This window comes from Micropterus dolomieu, linkage group LG23 (genome assembly GCF_021292245.1).
Source record: "Micropterus dolomieu isolate WLL.071019.BEF.003 ecotype Adirondacks linkage group LG23, ASM2129224v1, whole genome shotgun sequence".
Classification (NCBI taxonomy): Eukaryota; Metazoa; Chordata; class Actinopteri; order Centrarchiformes; family Centrarchidae; genus Micropterus; species Micropterus dolomieu.
Window position 1 is genome coordinate 28,632,292 of NC_060172.1, and position 17,442 is coordinate 28,649,733.

The 17,442-nt window shown below is 40.9% G+C and overlaps 1 protein-coding gene across 6 annotated transcripts in view; it reads left to right on the forward strand.

Annotated features, from left to right (window-relative positions):
- Nucleotides 1-17,442, forward strand: part of specc1 (sperm antigen with calponin homology and coiled-coil domains 1) — a 99,007-nt gene that overhangs the window by 9,437 nt on the left and 72,128 nt on the right. For 2 of the 6 annotated variants that reach the window (XM_046038902.1, XM_046038907.1), the window contains exons 2-3: nt 6,512-6,690; nt 6,827-6,962. In XM_046038902.1, coding sequence (XP_045894858.1) covers nt 6,535-6,690; nt 6,827-6,962 — 292 coding nt within the window. In that variant the 5' untranslated portion in view covers nt 6,512-6,534. Of the gene's footprint in view, nt 1-2,042; nt 2,214-4,283; nt 4,395-6,511; nt 6,691-6,826; nt 6,963-15,404; nt 15,753-17,442 lie in introns of those variants that run through there. The other 4 variants (XM_046038904.1, XM_046038903.1, XM_046038905.1 and 1 more) reach the window with 4 other exon arrangements.

Genomic DNA, 17,442 nt, shown 5'->3' on the forward strand with positions numbered 1-17,442 from the left:
AATTCTGTACAGCTGTCAGTTTTTGGGTGGTCTAATGAGAGTAGGCTCGACTTTTAATGATCATGAAAAAGGCATTATTTTAAGCTACGCACTCAGCAGAATCACCACCTTTACTCATTTTGCATTTGATTTCACATCCCGTGTGACAGTGTTGTGTCTATGTGGTGAGTCTGACTCAGTGCTCTTTCCTGCAGACGGCGAGAGGAAAAAGGAAGAGAATGAAAAGCAGGCGGTGCTAAGGACCTTCAACGTGCCTGCTGACGGTTTTGTCTGAGAAGTGTGGTGTTCTGTGGTCTGTCCATTCAGCCTCTTGTATCACACAATGACAGTTATCCCATGAGAGCTACCTCGCCTAGTGAACATCCAGCCACATGGCTTTATGTTCCATCATTATTTATTAATGTTTGGCCTGGTTAGCACTCCAGAGGTCTGCTGTTTCCTAATGTACCCTTTCTACAGGGTTCACTTTATGCAAAGAATTTTGGCAGTATGGAATGTCCTCATATGCAAGTACATGGTAGGCTGAGAAATGGTCAGTATGTTGGTAATGACTGGTGCTTGTGTGTAAGTGAGGTGGACATGAAGTGGTTCTTCAATTCAGAGTCCATGTTCTATATTGGGATATCTTTGTTTCTGTTATTATTTGTATAATATGGAAAATACTTTTTAACCTACAGGTTGGTCGGGGCAGCTGGCTGGCTATGATTTTGTTATTTTCTTGATGCATTATTTTTTGGATTATCTCGCTTCCTTGTGTGATTTGGAACATTGACTTGTCAATATTCTAAAAATATTGTTGCCATCATAAAGGGTAGACTGGAAAAGGAAACAAAGTCACATTTGTCTTCTATATCTCTACACATGGCTTTTCTTTGTCATCCTATGAAAAAAACTAAACTGGAATTAATATACTTTCAACAGACACCTTGTAAACATTAGAAACAAGTATTTTCTGTGGTCATGGAGTAATCCACACTTGCCACACCAGGCATATGTGACCACTGGCAGTGAACAATGACAGGAACGGTATAATGTTATGACAGCATTTAACAAGGCTGCAATCAATAAGGTAGCGTCAACATTACAAAATCTGTTGTAGGAAGAATGCAGCATGCGTCAAATCACACTTGAAATCTGTGTCTGCAGAAGGGTGTGAAACAGCATGTGGTGCCTAAAAGAGTACCATGAACTGTTTCTCAACCCTTTGCAGCGCCCTTTGAAAAAGCAGTTCTGTGGTAGTGTAGGGGTGTGGTCAGACCAAGTTCCTCAGTTTACCACTTGCCACAAACTGAAGCCTGTTTCATCCCGGACCAGAGTGCAGTACGTTCTCTACCCACATGCTCTACGGCCTTGGCATGCCGTACGTTGTGGGATCCAAATTAGACCAGTATGGTAAGGCACAAAATGCAGACCCATCCACAATTGACCCACCCTCACATTAAGAAGTGTTTCTGAGACAAAGACGGGCTTTGTCAGTATTTGTAGCTGCTGTTTATGCTGACAGCCTACGTTCACTTTGGAAATGAAGAACTCATAACAATGTCATAAATCAGATTTATTTTTATACTTCAACTAGTCAGACTTTAGTCAGACATAGTGCACAGAAATTTTACAGAAGTAGAGAATTGCTTGTTTTACACAGCTACTGGTTTTTAATTTAAGGATACAATGGAACAGTGTCTCAGCCACAAACACACATTGTCCCAGGTTAAATCAAACAGCAAGCCACTGCCCCGGGACCAAAGTGCAGACACCTGCATTTCAAACATCCGCGGTTTAGGTTGTGTGATCATAATAAAAATCATTACCCTTATTCATACTGTGTGTGGCCCACAAGTCTCACTGCCACATGTTGGAGATCAGTTCCTCCCCCTCCTCCTGGTTCATTCTCCCTTTCTTGCTCTCCGTTCTTCACGAGTTAAGAAAAAGTCTGGAAAATCTGTGAGAGGAGAAAAACATGGCCATGGCTGAGACTGTCCCTCTCTTCCTCTTTGCATGAGAGAGAGTGAAAGAGGCAATGGCACACACAGCACAGCGGTTGGCAGCCTGCAGTACTTCCTCATCCTGGCTGCTGTGTTGAGGCAGACAGCCGTTGCTCTTGACCCTTACTTTTCACCCTCAGACTCAAAGCAAAGGACGAATATTTTGGTCAGCTATGCTTTAGGGCACTCTGGCAGAGGGCAGGCGCTAGAACAGCAACCAGCACCAGACACGTGAGTGAAACGCACCTCTGTTTTTTTTTTCTTTAGCATTTTCTCTGACACTAATCTGCCATCACCCTTTTTCTGATTACACACTACCTTGAACTCTCAGATGAATATGTTCTTTTATCCTCAGTCATTGTTTTACAGCTTTGTAGGGATGATGGAGTTTATTTTGGACTGAAGATGTAATTGGCAACTGTCGGATTTGAATAGGAAAGTTTGAAATAGGGAAAACTGAAGTCATATAATAAGTTAGGGAGAGAGTGACTGCGGACATCTGCATGCTGATTCATCTGCCAGGTTTCTCAGATTTCTGTTTACCACTGAAACTTTACTTAGGCTTAGACCAACCTGTGAAGGACTCTATGCAGGAGTAGTATTTATACAAGGATTTCTAACAATGGCTAGCCAGTGGTTGCTGTATTTAAGCTTATGTGATGCATGTAGTGTGTTCTATTTAGGTTTATGAAAGACCACACGAGAGGATGTGTTGACACACAGACAGACACACTTTCAGCCTACCATCTTTAGATCCTTTTTTTTGTTTTTTTTCAAATGCAGTCATGAGCATAAGACATGCTTATTAGGTGAATCATGCACATTGTTGCTTCTGGTATTTATAGCGTAGGTCAGCATGAATCTGTAGAAAAGCAGGCATTTTAATGCCCATGGTATGATGGTAAAAAAAATAATTAAACAAAACTTTTGAGTCTTGTTTGGTTATGGTTTGTTATGTGTTGCAGTGCTTCAATCTTTTTAGTGTTATTCTCTGTGGATAGAATAAAAATATAGGTTGTAGCTTAGCATCAGCTAGCTTTACAGCCACTTCTTTGCAGGAATGCACTTTCCCCATCTGATCAGTGTTTCTTTTTTTAAAGGTATGTGTAAATGCCAGTGACAGGATGTTCGTTCTTATGCACTGATAGTTCCTGGTGACGGGAGGATGCATAACATTTGTGTCTGCTCAATATTCAACTCAAACACATAATCTGAAAATTTCAAGTGTAGCACACACCCGTCCTGCATTGGCCGAGGGCAGCCTGCATGTAAGGTCAGAGAATGGTCAGGTCTGGTTAGAATTTCCATACGTGATCCGAGGCGATTTGTGGTTGTGGCAGGCTGAGTCTGCCAAGTTACATATTTGTGCAATGAATGTGTACATGCGAGAGGGTATTTCCTCTGTAGCTATATCTGTTCCTTTATGCTGCCGGTTGCACCTTAAAATGAATATACATGCGAATCTGTGGAAAAATATAAACAACTTGTTTTCTAAATACTGGAACTATGTACGTGTACGCTTAGAGAGAACACATAAATAACAATATGTTTTTAATGTGGTTGTTTCTTAATGTATATACGATACCTAAATTAATGAGCAGACTATAGGGGATTGAGCTGTGGAGAAAGTCAAATTACATTCTGAAATTTAAGAAGCAGTGGTGTAAAATGTAATGTCTTGTGGTCAGCTATTTACATTATGTATGTTTTACATTATGTATGAGATGAAAGCACATTGTCTCCTCCCCTCAAGCTCGTATCAGATCAGATGGTGTGGGAGAGATTGTATAATCCAGGACCAAACCGATAACAGTTGGTTTTGACTCCCAGTGCTTTCTCCTTATCTCCTTTCAGCAGTCCAGTTTAACAGCAACCGTCAGAAACAACTTGAACAACTCCTTCACCACTCTGTCCCATATTCAGCCTTTACATTCATCTTCCTGTTTTTGGAAGCAATGTAATTAAAGTAGATGACAACCCATTACTTATGGCTGTGGTGACTACCAATTATATTTGGTTTTCTAATTTGGTATTTTTTTTAAAGCAAATTCCATATTTAGCTTTTTACCAGCCTTCTTTAAGCCACGATGTCATCATCCCACATGTTTGTTTTGTCAGACCGTGCAATCTGTAGCATAGTAAAAGTCAGTAAATGTCTGTTATCTTTGTTAGCCCGTTTGCTTTTACAGTGAGATGCCCAACTTTCTGTCTTAACTCTTAGCCAAGAGTTAAGACAGAAAGTTCAAGTTTTAAAATACAACCAGCTGTCTGTCTCTCAAAGAAATTTGGGTTCCTATCTAGGTCGTTGTAAAGTGGGACAGAGTTCTGGCTCCTGGGAATCATATCTCTGCAGAGGAATATGGAGAGGTCATGTTTGCAGATATTGCGGAGTTCTGCAGTGGTCCAAAGAAGGTGAAAACAAAGTGGATTAGATTTTAACTGTAAAGACTTTTGCTTTACCAGAGTTTTGCAATTGTAAAGGCTTGTGTTTTTAAACATTACATTACCATTTCTCTATTGCCAGATTTTAATTTATTCCACAACATAGTTGGTTGTTGCTTAGTTCTCTCCTATGTCAAAAAAGAAAATAATATAACCTCAAAGGGGGACATCCTCAATTTTGCCTTACTTCCTCATTTAGGCTACGCAGAGATCAGAGCAGGCTGGGAACCAGGTCAAATGTGTTTATGGAAATGAGTGGTGCTGTAGCCTTGTAAACGGATCTAAAGGGAGGTGAGCCATCGCAGCTGAGGTGTTAGTCTACAAGGCAGGAGTTAGTCACAGGATCTTGCCTAGAGAGATCTTAGTATCATCTGATGGGCCAGCAGTGAGACACATGCTCTCATATGGGGGAATAACAAAGTGCATACAGTGTGTTCTTCATCAGGAAAGTCTCTAAGCACCCACAAACACAGACTAATAAAATAGCAATGTAAAATGTCCTGGTAGTTCTGTGGTGGGAACATTTTACTGATAGGGTTATCACCTGTATTGTCTTGTGATTATTGCCCACACTTCTTCCATTACCCATCATAGTGTTATTCATAGGACTGTTGGTTACTACAGATTTTTACAGCAGCTTCACATGTCCTGCTCAGAACTGTTGTCTGAAGACATGCAACATTTCAGTCATTCCAGCAAATGAAAGTATAATTTAGAGCAGAGAGGAAAAACTCCTCCTTGATAGCCCTGGAGGGTTTTGCTGGTTCGTTCTTGCAGAGGCTACAGGGTATCCACATTAATAGCACTGAGCTTCTCAGAGGCAGACGATCAGGTTACCCAAACCCTGATCAATGACTCAGCCAGTCCTGTGGGAACTACAGAGCTCTTTACCAGTACACACTTTCCTTGGTTAAGTGTACTCCTACCTCTTTCCGTTTCCTACAGCTGCTCTTTGCCCAGATGAGTGCATTTCCATCTGGACATAAAATACACATCTTTCACAGTCTGTGTGACCACATCCTGTTGGAGCTGGAAAAATTAAGCCGTCATTGTAGTGCTTTATAACCATATTCCTTACAGGGGACAGTTGTGGCGGCAGCCGGCTGCATGTCTCCTACTAGATCTGTGGAGATAGTGCTGTGTGTTGGTCAGTGCTGCTGGGTTGAACAAATCAGATAAGAGATTTTGTTCTCTGTCCTCCCTCTTGCAGGAAGTAGTTCAATGGTGTTGCTACTGTAATAACCTTAACTGCCCTCAGAGACAACTCTTGGCCTGTATATTTTGGAATAGCCACAAAATGCCACTGGGCAGGGTCAATGCAGTATAGTTTTCATATTAACGTGAAGCAAAAGTACGGCCTGTTATTCTGTGCTTCCTTAAGTTTTATGCAGCTGTGGTGCTTGACAAAGTTAGTATCTTGCTAAAAATGTTTTTTTTTTAAATTGCAGTGTTAGATTTTTGTTTTACACTTTCTTTTGCATTAGGGGTAATTTTCTTAAGATTTAGATCTATACTGCCCCGCAAAGGAAAGACGCAGAAACTACAGCTGTAGGCCAAAATTGATCATTTGTAATTGTTGTTTTAATATTTTTATTTAGTTTTAATCAGTGGATTGATTGTAGTTGGCTACATGTGAGTGAGGCTAAAAATAAAGTTATGTTTATTTATGTGGCGCCCGATAGCTCGTGCCATTAGGGCTGGGTCCTTGCTTGCGAGACCCAGGTTTGCTTCCGGCCTTTTTGTCTTTCCTGTCTTTCGCTGCAGCTGTCAAAAGTCAAAAGACAGTTTCACACAGTGTCACTCGTCTTATTGTTCTCAGAGACTTGTTTGTTTTTCAAAGTGTGTTCATCTTTCAGCAGTGCTTACTAGTGCCTCTGGGGCTGTACACATTGTGGCATAGTGGTTAAAGAGAACAACTTTCAATGAGACAATACTGAGCATTTGTTTTGGAAAAACCTGCTTATCTGCTGTACTGCAGTGTATACACAGCCACATTAATGCCTATAATAGATTTTTTTCTTTAGGAGAGCTAAACATTGTAAAGTCTGTTATTCAATGATTTCCTCTTTTCTCTGAACTTCTCTCAGGTGTAGTTAGCTGACACGCAGCCATGATGAAAGCGGGCGCCACCAAGGTGGGGCTGCCCAAGCCGGGACTCCAGGCCAAGCAGCCCTCCTCGGCCCCCTCTTCCTCCGCCACCACCTCCACAGCCATGAAGACCTCCAGATCTTCCAACATGCTTGCCTCAGACCAGCGCCTCAGCAGGGTGAGTCACGAGCATGTTACAATCTACCACAAACTAAAAAGGTGATACATTTATATATGAGAGATCAAATTGATTAAATGACTGCAGAACATTATTAGACCTTTATTGTTCATACTAACAGCAGATGTGTTTGTAGTTGAAAAGAGCCAGCAGTGATGATGCCTTGACAAAGCCAGCACTGGGAGCTGCTTCCTCTGGCTCCCGGATGAAGAAGACTGTGACCACTGGAGCCATCTCAGATCTCGCTGAGGCCCGCCCTCGCAGCCTGTCTGGTAGGTGACTACCACACTTGTCAGATATCCTCAAATAACTGATTTCATAGACTTTGTTTAACATAAAAAAGCTATATGATTCTGATTTGTGTCAGAGTTTTGAGATAATCATAGTAAACACTATGAGAGGAGTGCAATGAACCACTTGTGACCACTAGAGGGCCACAGTACATCACCAAAGCTGCCTGATAGCTCCCAGCTGCTTCTGGTAACACATAGCTTGAGAGATGCTTTTCTTTATCCTTCACTTTTTTTTTCACTCTTTTTTTCATGTTTGGTTGGCATTGATGAGATGCAGGTGGCTGCGGACTAAGGTTCTCAGGGTTTTGGTCCAGAATTGAGAGACTGGACGCATTCATAGTCTGCTCCTCAGACAACATCTGCTCAGCCGTGTGAACAGCAGGATATGTTTTGGATGACAAATGACAAAAAATGAACTTTTTTTCCCTCTCTTTTCATTTCCCTCTCACATTTATTGTGCACATGAATAAAAATAACTCTGAATGCTGTTGGAAATGCACCTTAAATACAAAACCAACTAAGCTGGATAAGGTAGGCAAGTGTAAGGAGGGTCAGTAATCGTATTTTTTAAAATATTATTTGAGTCAAAATTTATATTAAGTATAAACATTTAGTTCACCCTAATGATGAACAACTTGTTGATGATGGTAACATGATATATTATTTGCATAGGGAGAAATATTAATGAGGAATTTGTGTCTGTTAACCACTTATCACACCTACATTCAAACTGTATTTAGCTATTGCCCATGCAGCTTGCTTGTGCTAAATAGGATTTAATTAGTGTGTAACAAAATTATTCCTCATTGTGCTTAAAGGTGCCATATCCACATCTGAAAAGCAACTTTACAAGACAACAATACAGAGAAGCACATTGTCCTCTAGCCCCTTTTTTTTATTAACCATATGGTCCAGAATTCTTTTTACACGTGGCATCTTTAGTGGAGATATTTTAGTTCACTAGTTGAAGTGTCGTACACACAGAAAAGGTAAGGATTTAAGCTGGTGATTCACATTTTTGGCAATGTTTTATCATTACTTCCATGTGTGTTCACTGTAGTTGCTGTCTTGACCCTAATGGTCAACACAGTGAAGAAATGTGCATGTAATTGCTTTATTTATGTTAATCTCTATTACCAAAGTGTTTAGTTGTTAGCCTGTAAAGTTGTGGCAGGTCAAGAATTACACCAGCAATAACTCCAATGACATTACGAAGGCATGCATATCTTTTGTGGCTCTGGTGTTGCATGCAAAAGCCAGAAGAAGGGTGGCGATACCTCACAGACCTAAGCTATTTCATAATGTACCTCAGATTATGATGGTTAAACACATATGGGACAGATACTGCCGCCTCCTGTATTTGAACGTTGCTGTTGTTGGGGATTTGTGATCCATGCCAATGCCAGTTATTTCCTGTGAGTGAATATCGCACACTTTCTTTAATTAGCTTCCCTAGTCACCAAAAAACTGTCCATTACCAACAGGATGCTATGTCACAATAAACAATTCTTTAAAATTCTTTTATTATCTATTAACTTATGTGTTGGTATTGCACTTTGTATGAGCTACGCACACCACTGGATAAACAGCAGCTACAAATAGACCTGATAACAAAGCATGTACAGTATTGCATGTAGGACAATGGCAGAAGATAATGACAGGGATTTTTTTGCAGTAATTAATGTTGTTCACAGCACATCCTTGGAAAATCCTTTGCGAGGGAGATAGCTGTGTTTGTTTATGGTGGCCCATGGTGTGTATATGGCTGCGCTCTAGTGAAATTCTTCTTCAAAGGGTTGCCATGCTAAATAAGATAATTGAATTCTACTCAACAAAAGACTCAAGAGGAGCTGAGAAACCTCGGCCAAGTGAGGCTCACAGTCTTTCAAACACAATTAGACCATGATCAGCTTTCATAGGATTGGGCTCTAATTAAGCAAAGTTTGGTTTTTTGAAAGTGCTTTCACACCCAAGGACAAGAACAGATTCCCACTTGTGCTTCATGATAAATGTATTACTCTCCACATACTTCTTCTGGCCAAGGTTTTCTAGCCAATTTCCAGTAGTCAACCAAAGCTGAGGACAGGAATATTGTTAAATAAATCTTGGTCATAAAGAAAACCATCTTTGGAGCTGTTATGTAGCTGCAGTTTGCATCAAGAAGAGTGGTACCCTAAATAGTTGTAATTAATTTATAGTCACTCACTTAATATTTCACAATACTACATTCTTACATACTTTCTTAATGAAAAAGCAATTGTAGGACACCCATCACAAGAGCAATGGCTTTTGCTTCACATGGTGTTCCCATCAGGCAAACTGTAGTGTTCTGCACCTGGGCTGGGAATCTGCACCAGTGCACGTCAAGACATATGACGACAGACAATGAATGGATATGTCAAACAGGTCTCAAAAATCAAGTTTATCAGTGTGTGGAAAATTTAATCTGACACTTGAAAGAGCAGTGATGGTTAACCATGTATGCAACGGTGACAGTCATTATTTAACCTGCTGCTCTCAATTATAAGTCACTGAGCCTGACCTGAGAGTTGGGAAGAACTATCCACACAGGGAAATGCCATGATTTGAATTTAGATTGGGGTGGTGATCTGTGGTATTTGAATGAAGAGAAGATTCAAAAATTCTGAATTTTCTTTGACATTTTGGGATAAACATATTCACTGGGGCACTGAGATATGTCTTCGGCTTGTGTTGTTGATGACATTGTCAGCTATCAGCATCATAAACGGCTCATAAACGGCTTCTCCCTAGTTGATATGCGAAATTATACATTGACAAGAAACAGCCAGGAGTCACTGGACTCTAAGGCAACTGCTGCAAAACTGTCATCATACCTGTCAGGCAGTAATTGAGTTTTTTCTCAGAGGCCATCCAAGTATGCTTGTGAATAGACCTTCAATGTATGACGGAGTACTTACTGAGCATTGAAAACATACTTTTACTGAACTTCATTTACCCACTCCAGAAATGATTCACTCCATTAGTCAACAACAAATACAGTAATGTAATTTAATTTCAAACTGTAATTGTACTTACTTCCCATTTTTCAAATCAGTGCTAATTAAATGGGGTGATGGAGCAGTGGATAAGATGCCTGTCTTTAGTGTGAGAGACCTGGGTTTAATTCCCATTGCCAGACATCCACCATTGTGTCCCTGAGTAGAACCTTAACCCCTACCCGCTTCAGAGGCGTGCGACCTCTGATATACATAGCAATTGTAAGTCGCTTTGGCTGAAAGTGTCAGCTAAAAGACTAATTATTACGATTAAATGTAAGAATGAGGGCAGCAGTGGTGATATGCATCATTTATTTTCTCACGTTTTATCAGAACTGAGTGGGATGCGCCTGAGACACTGTACGTACTGTACATGGAAAATCAAAGAAACAATATAGCATGCTTCTTGTGCTAATTGGGATAATTTTGAAAATACTGCAGCACCGTGAGGACACAATGTTGTACCACATTTTGTTAAATTTTGATTTGTGCAGCAGTCAGTCTTCAGTCATGAAATGGAAATGTGGAACCCTCTTTCTCTGGATGGTATCAACTAAGAGATCACACATTAGGCAGAAACTGACATTTTTATCATGATCTTTGAAAATATGTTCACGGTACTTCTCTAATCTCAGTATGTGTAATTCCAACTAGATGTCAGCTACGCAGCTATGGGTTTTGTACTGTGAATGACAGCTCTCACTGTAGTCAGTATTCTTACACGATGAAAAGGTTTTATCTTTCTAAAAGACTTCAAAACAAGTCTCAGTAACAAAAAAAACCCTAAGACTCGAGCACTTTTGTTATCCGCTGTTAAAACGCACTTACAGTAGAAGGTTGAAGGCTGTAAAACAATGAGGGTGTCTTGGAAAAAAATCTACTCCAGTTCATGGGTCACACACATGCACCCACAGTATTGACTAAAAAGGTCAGCTGACTGATAATCTGACCCCGCCCTTGCCTGCCGTCACAGCACGCCATGCTAATGAGTCAAAACTGTTATTTTTCCTAATGGAGTCTTGTCCTGTTCCCATTTGTCACTTAACCAGCTCTACCGTGCTGTCAGACAATGGGTTAAAACCCAGCCATTTCCTGATGACTTATTTAAAACACCTCATCAATAATTCAGTAAAGCTTTCACTTGCAGAGGAGTCCCGGTGGAGTGTGCAAGGAGAAGAGACAGAAGGAGATAAGACTGTCCTACTCTATAAATAACAAGTTGGTGGGGCATAACTTTACGAATGGGCACTTCATTGACAGGCACTTTCCTTCACCTCTGTTCAGTCAGTGCTTTCACACTGATCGTTAATGTTCGGGTGAATAGAGTTGAGCTTAACATAAATGTCTTTCAATGAGTCTGTCTGAATCGCTGAAGTACACTTGTGTTTTCAGAGTCACATTTGGTCATTAAATTGCACTAGCATTTGTTTTCACATTTCATATTTTGTTTGTGGTGGCTATTATGTTTTGTTGTATGGTTTAAATTCCGACCGGGTTGGTCTATGCACAACATATTCAATTTACCAGTGTTATAATTAACCTACAATCTAATGCAGATTCTTCCATGCACCAGGGCTCACTGAATGATTAAAATTAACACAAAAAAAACAAAATATTGCCATTTAGTATGATGTCATTATATAGACTAACCTTTTGTCAGCGTCCCTGTGTTAGGGGAGATCAGGGTTGGTTGGCACACTTTTCACTCATTGCCTATTTCTCTGGCATAATTTAGTTAGAATTTTCTAACCAGCAGCAAATAAGACGTTAAGTTCTCAGCTATAAATAAATAGCTTTCGGGGGGGGGGTGGGGGGTCATGTACAACAATGGTAGGGGAAACACTGAAATGATAATACATGTTGATCTTCAAATGTATTTAGTGATGTCTGTGACTTTCTCTGATGGATGCTATATGTCCTTTTGTTATGTGTGGCTATGTTTGTGTTTCTCTCTATCTGCAGTACTCAGGTCTCTCTTGCAACGTTCTTAATAATCTTGATATCAATGAGATGACCTGATAAAATAAAGGTTGTATATAAATAAATGAAGGAATTGGGTTCATCCGTCCAATAGAGTTCCACAGACGTGGCAAGTAGCATGGAAGCTGTTCTGGAGGCTTGTGGTGGCCTGACTAATGTTGGTTTTACCTTTTTAATTTGTCAAGTGTTTCTTGCAGTGTTACTGAAAGTGAAAAATAATTTGTGTATCCCCGTGATTAGGATTCGCTCCAAAATGTAATGGGTAATATCTCGCCCCATGCTATACCCTTCCACCAAGTTTCATGAAAATCAGGCCAGTACTTTTTCTGTAATCCTGCTGACAGACAACCAACAGCACCGAAAACATGATCTCCTTAGAGGAGGGAATGATTTAATGATTGACTTGATATTGATTTTCGTAAATGTTTTATGTAAATATATTTGTAATACATATAAGTAGATTTGAAATTTTTTAGAGGACTTATGTGTAATCCATTTGTAGATACATCATTGAAAATAGAATACCAAACTACCATTTAAAGGCTTGTAACTCTTGCGTTTATGTAAATAGTTGAGAACCAACATGTTGAGTCTTTGACAAGAATTTGCAGATTTGAAAACACATGCGCCTGCCAATTTTACTGTGTCTGAGCTGTATGCTCTCTTTCTCCTTAGTGACGTGTGTCAGCGCAGTATTGTCTCTTTATAAATCTCCAAATACCAAGGTTATTTTTTGCTGTGTCATTCCCCAAATATCCATCAAGCAAACACAGGACGTTCTTTTTGTTAACTTTCAGCCTCTGCTCTATGAAAGGTCTGCTGTCAGTGAGTAATAGGAGATGAGGTTTCTCTCAGATTGTTCGCCATATGTGAGGTTTGCTGGCCACACCAGACGGACTATGACTTTCTATTCCCTATAAATCAGCTCATAGCACCAATGCTCCGTCAGGAGAGGGAAGATGGATGCATAACGCAAGTGTCAGTTGACCTTCGTTAACACAAAACAGTTAGAGCAGAGAGACTAAGGTATGCTAGGAATATTATGGACGCCAGAGTGTGTGAGTTTTACTACGCACAACTCAGACGCCAGACTCCAGACACCAATACCATGTGGTCCCAGCAGGGCTGTGCCTGTCTGTGTGTGTCAGTGTTTGAGAGGCAGGAGGGGAGAGAGGTATGGTCCTTGAGCTCCTCATATCTGTCAGATAAATTAATCAAACACGCCTCAGTCCACTGGGACGCTTCAGCCTGTAAAAGCACTCAGCCATGACAGACACACACTGACACTAGCATTAAACTGACGTACATACATGTGCATGCAGGTGGACACACAAATATGTATGCAAAATTACCCACACCTCTCCTTTATGTCCCCATGGTGCCCTGTCCAAGTCTAAATATGCAATACATTATATACAGTATGGTAATGTACTCCTCCATTTATTATTAATACAGTGTAAAAAGTATGGCAAGCAGGAATAGCTTTACTCCCGCTCACTACAGTGCACCGAAAGGGTTTGCTTCAAATGCCAGAATTTAACACTGTATCTACGCATCTGGCAGCAACTCAGACATAAACACACCTGGCCCCTTTTAGGTTTGTTGACCAGAGTTTTGGCATCAAGTTTGAAATTCCTCTCTTGACAAGCTTGTGACCCCAGCAAGTCCCCTAAAGATGCAAGACAGAGAGAAATGGTCTTGCCAGATCTTAAAAGAGGCCTGTTGGGCTCACAGAGATGGACGTCCTGTGGTGAGGAGAACATTCTTAGCTGGATTAGAGGCATGTTTGTTTACCAAGGTAGATGTGCTGCTCCGAGACAAGGAGAGCGGAGAATATTGAGAAAAGAAGAGGAAAATGTACAAACAGTTTATGCAACATTCATAAGATATGAAAAGACTTGGAAGCGGCCATGTACAGTATTGTATCAAAGAGTTGATTATTCAACCTGACGTGGGCTGAATCATACAGCAAAGTTGACCTTCCTTGCAACTATTGGAGAATTATTCAAAAGGCTTTTCTGGCTGGAGCTTAGAGTTATTGTACATGAGATACATATTAAGCAAAATTGCAGCTACAACTTTAAATATGCATCTCTTTATTATTCTGCTTATCCATTTTCATTTCCATGGTTCTTTTCAACAATGCACATGAAGGAAATAAGCTGGTAGCGCTGAGCTTATGCAACAGAGATGCTCACCCTCCTAAAAATATTAGTGCTCATCTGTGTCAAGTATGGCTTTAAAAATCGATGATGGAGTGAAATAAATTTTAATTTCTGACAAGTAGCAGTTCTTACAGATATGTGCCCGTGACTAACTTTTTGGACCATGACAACATACTGTATGGTACACACTCAGATACTGGGACATAGTGCAGTCTCATTGTGTTACTGGAAACTGAGGTGGGATGAAATTCTGCAAAAGGGTACAAAAAAAAATCAATCTCTGTTGTTTCTTGTAACTAGGTACAACTGTGGTACAGAGGTATATTTGACTCATATGACAGCAATTTACCTGTAGTGTAGAAGAGTAGCTTCTGACTTCCTTGTGTTTTGACCTTTTTATATACAGTCTATGGTTTTGACCAAACTTCCAAGAGGGGTTCATAATGATTTCCCTGATAGTTGGACATATGTGAAAACCAAAAAAACACAACACCGAAGATTGGGGACCCAAAAAAGGAGACTAGTACAAGTGAAAATGACAAGTCATTCTCCCTTCCAACTTGTTTTCTCCATGTAGCTCCTGCCATCATAAATATTTAACATGTGCATACATTGTGAATGAGAAAGGACAGGAAAAAAACAAGCCTTGCGCTCCCTAACACACAACCCCACCAAACTAGCACACCACCCCAGATCTTAATACACATGTAGGCGCATTCATATACACACTCATACTATTCATCCATGCTGGGTGCACCATAGGGAAAATGCTAGGCAAGCCTGGGGTGCTCTCTTATCCCCTAGACCAGCATCTCCTTTCCTAATTTATGAAGACTTTTGTTAGGATATTGCAGTTGTGATTTTGTGAGGGAGTGCAGGCACGGGAGACTTTTTGTGAGGTCCCAGGCTGCGAGTTTCCTTAGCAAGAAAACACAAGAGCTGCACTGTCACCCTCTGCCAAAAATACAAATAGTGCCTTTCCTTTCCTCCTGCTCCTCTTTCCTTCCTTCTTGCCCCACCCTCCCTCTCTCTCTTCTTTTCAGTACCAGTGAGAGGAACGGTTCATCTTACCATTGTTCAGCTGGTATTGGTGAAAGTAAACTGGCTGGCAGCAGTGGGAGGAGATCTGTTGATGTGTGTGTGTGTGTGTGTGGCCTGGGAAGCCACTCCCCCTCTGAGCTGATTCCAGTCATCACAGCAATAATGAAGTGCACACAACGCTGCCTGCCCGCCCGCCCGCCAGTGTGACATACTGTCACCATTCTGGAGGACACGCACACTCACACACATTCACACACACTCGCAGTCACTCACTGATAGGACACGCAGCCTGCCTCCTCACACATGCACACACACTCACTCAGTCCTGGGAAGAGGAAAGAAGACCCAAAGAAGAATTTTTTATCTCTGATGGTTTCCTCTTTATGTGACTGACCGGCGCTGGTTGAGGGTGCTGAAGAGGGACAACAACCCCGACACTCAAACACACATACCTCTCCCCCGCAGCCACGGATTCTTGGATTAGTCCGCCCCGGTGTGGAGAGTGGGAGTCACGGAGCGGACCATCATGGGGAACCAGACAGGGAGACAGGAGGAAACAGAGTCAGGTCTGCTTCTGTTATATCGTGGTTTGCCTCAGCATCACTTATGCCTCTTTGTCTGTGTCAGTCTTTCTCTGTTGATATTAAAAAAGACATACACTTGCTAAATACAATAGATATCAGTACATCTCAGACGTGACAAGTCCTGACTTATGAGTACTGACTAAGATGCGAACCAACAAAGAGCCAAAGAGTGATGAGTACTGATTAATATGCCCTGAAGTTATAGAAGCTGTTTAAACAGGTTAGAATTTAGCGATTGCTCTGTTCTTGTGCCATTTATTTGTGTGAGCATGTCCACACTTATTACGTGTCGTTATGGATCTGGTGTGTTGAGTTTTTGTATTCAGTCAGCAAAGGTCTGTATGTGTATGTATGTGTAGATATTGGTTGTCATGCGGGGGAAAGTGCTGAGTGAGATTTGCCTGACACTAAGCACGAGGGAACCTGCCAGAGGAGATGGTATCATCAGTCTCACGCTCACATCCCTTCAGTGCCCCGAGCTCACTGCGCCTCAGTAAGATTTCCATTTCAAAGTCCCTCTGAACTGCGCTCAGCAGCAACTTCATGCTCATCGAAAGACAACCAAGCTCTTCCACGGCTTTGTAACCTGAATTTCAAAACAAAACGAGCATTTGCATCTTAATATATGTGTACATGTGTGTGCGCAGAACCTCCTCATACTTATATACAGATATATGTTTGTACACCCATAGCTTCATCATATCTTTATGCTGTTATGTGATTTATTATTGCTTTTTCTTCCAACAAAAATAGACACTGAACAGGCCAGAGCCAGGTGGCTTGCTAGGGCAACAGGCATGGAGACACACACACACTCTCAAGCACTCTCATGCAATACAGTGGAGTATTTTATCAGTAGTGGGTGTAAAGCTGCATCATTTCATAGCAGTAGCGTGTGTTACTTGAAGATAGAGCACAGTAGGCTCAGATTGGAAGGCAATGTAGCAAGCTGCTGCATGCTTGAAAAGATTAGCTCCCAGTTTCTTCTCCGTGCACGTACATACACACACACACACAGCATACAGTGCATGGTTAATACATTATACACAAAACAAAAGATTGTGGAGTGTTGAGTCAAAAAGTAGGAACAAAGGAGGCTAAAATTGCCTTCTTTGATCTCACTAATTATTCTGTAGTTACGAAGCAAAATTGGGCTGCTTGTTGGTAAATATTACTCTCAGTACAAAATAATTATGAGGTTGGTACGCATACAGTAGGTGATCTGTGAATATGTGGGGTGAAAAATGAAATGAGTCAGATTAAAATGTTTGCTCAGCCAGTGAAGGAATACAGCATCACAGTCACACTCCGGATAATCAATCATATTCTCAAGGCTATGAAAAGTAGTTAAACTCTGCTTGCTACAGTACTCCATGGCGCTTGGTCCATCCTCCCACATGAACCTCCATTATGAAATGAAGCAGTCAGCTATATTGTTATTGATTAACCTGTTATTCTTAAGTCCACTCTCAATTTTCTCAAATGAGCCCCTATAGTAAATGAGAATTGATCATGAAATGGCTTGATTTTTCATTAAGCCCCCTCATGGTGTGAAGCTATCAGTCCAAGAGCTCTAAGACCAACGAAACACAGAAACCCCCTGATTTTTCAGAGGTAGTATAATAATAAGCATACTAAAAAGCGTACAGACCTTTAATTGAAGGGGTTTATT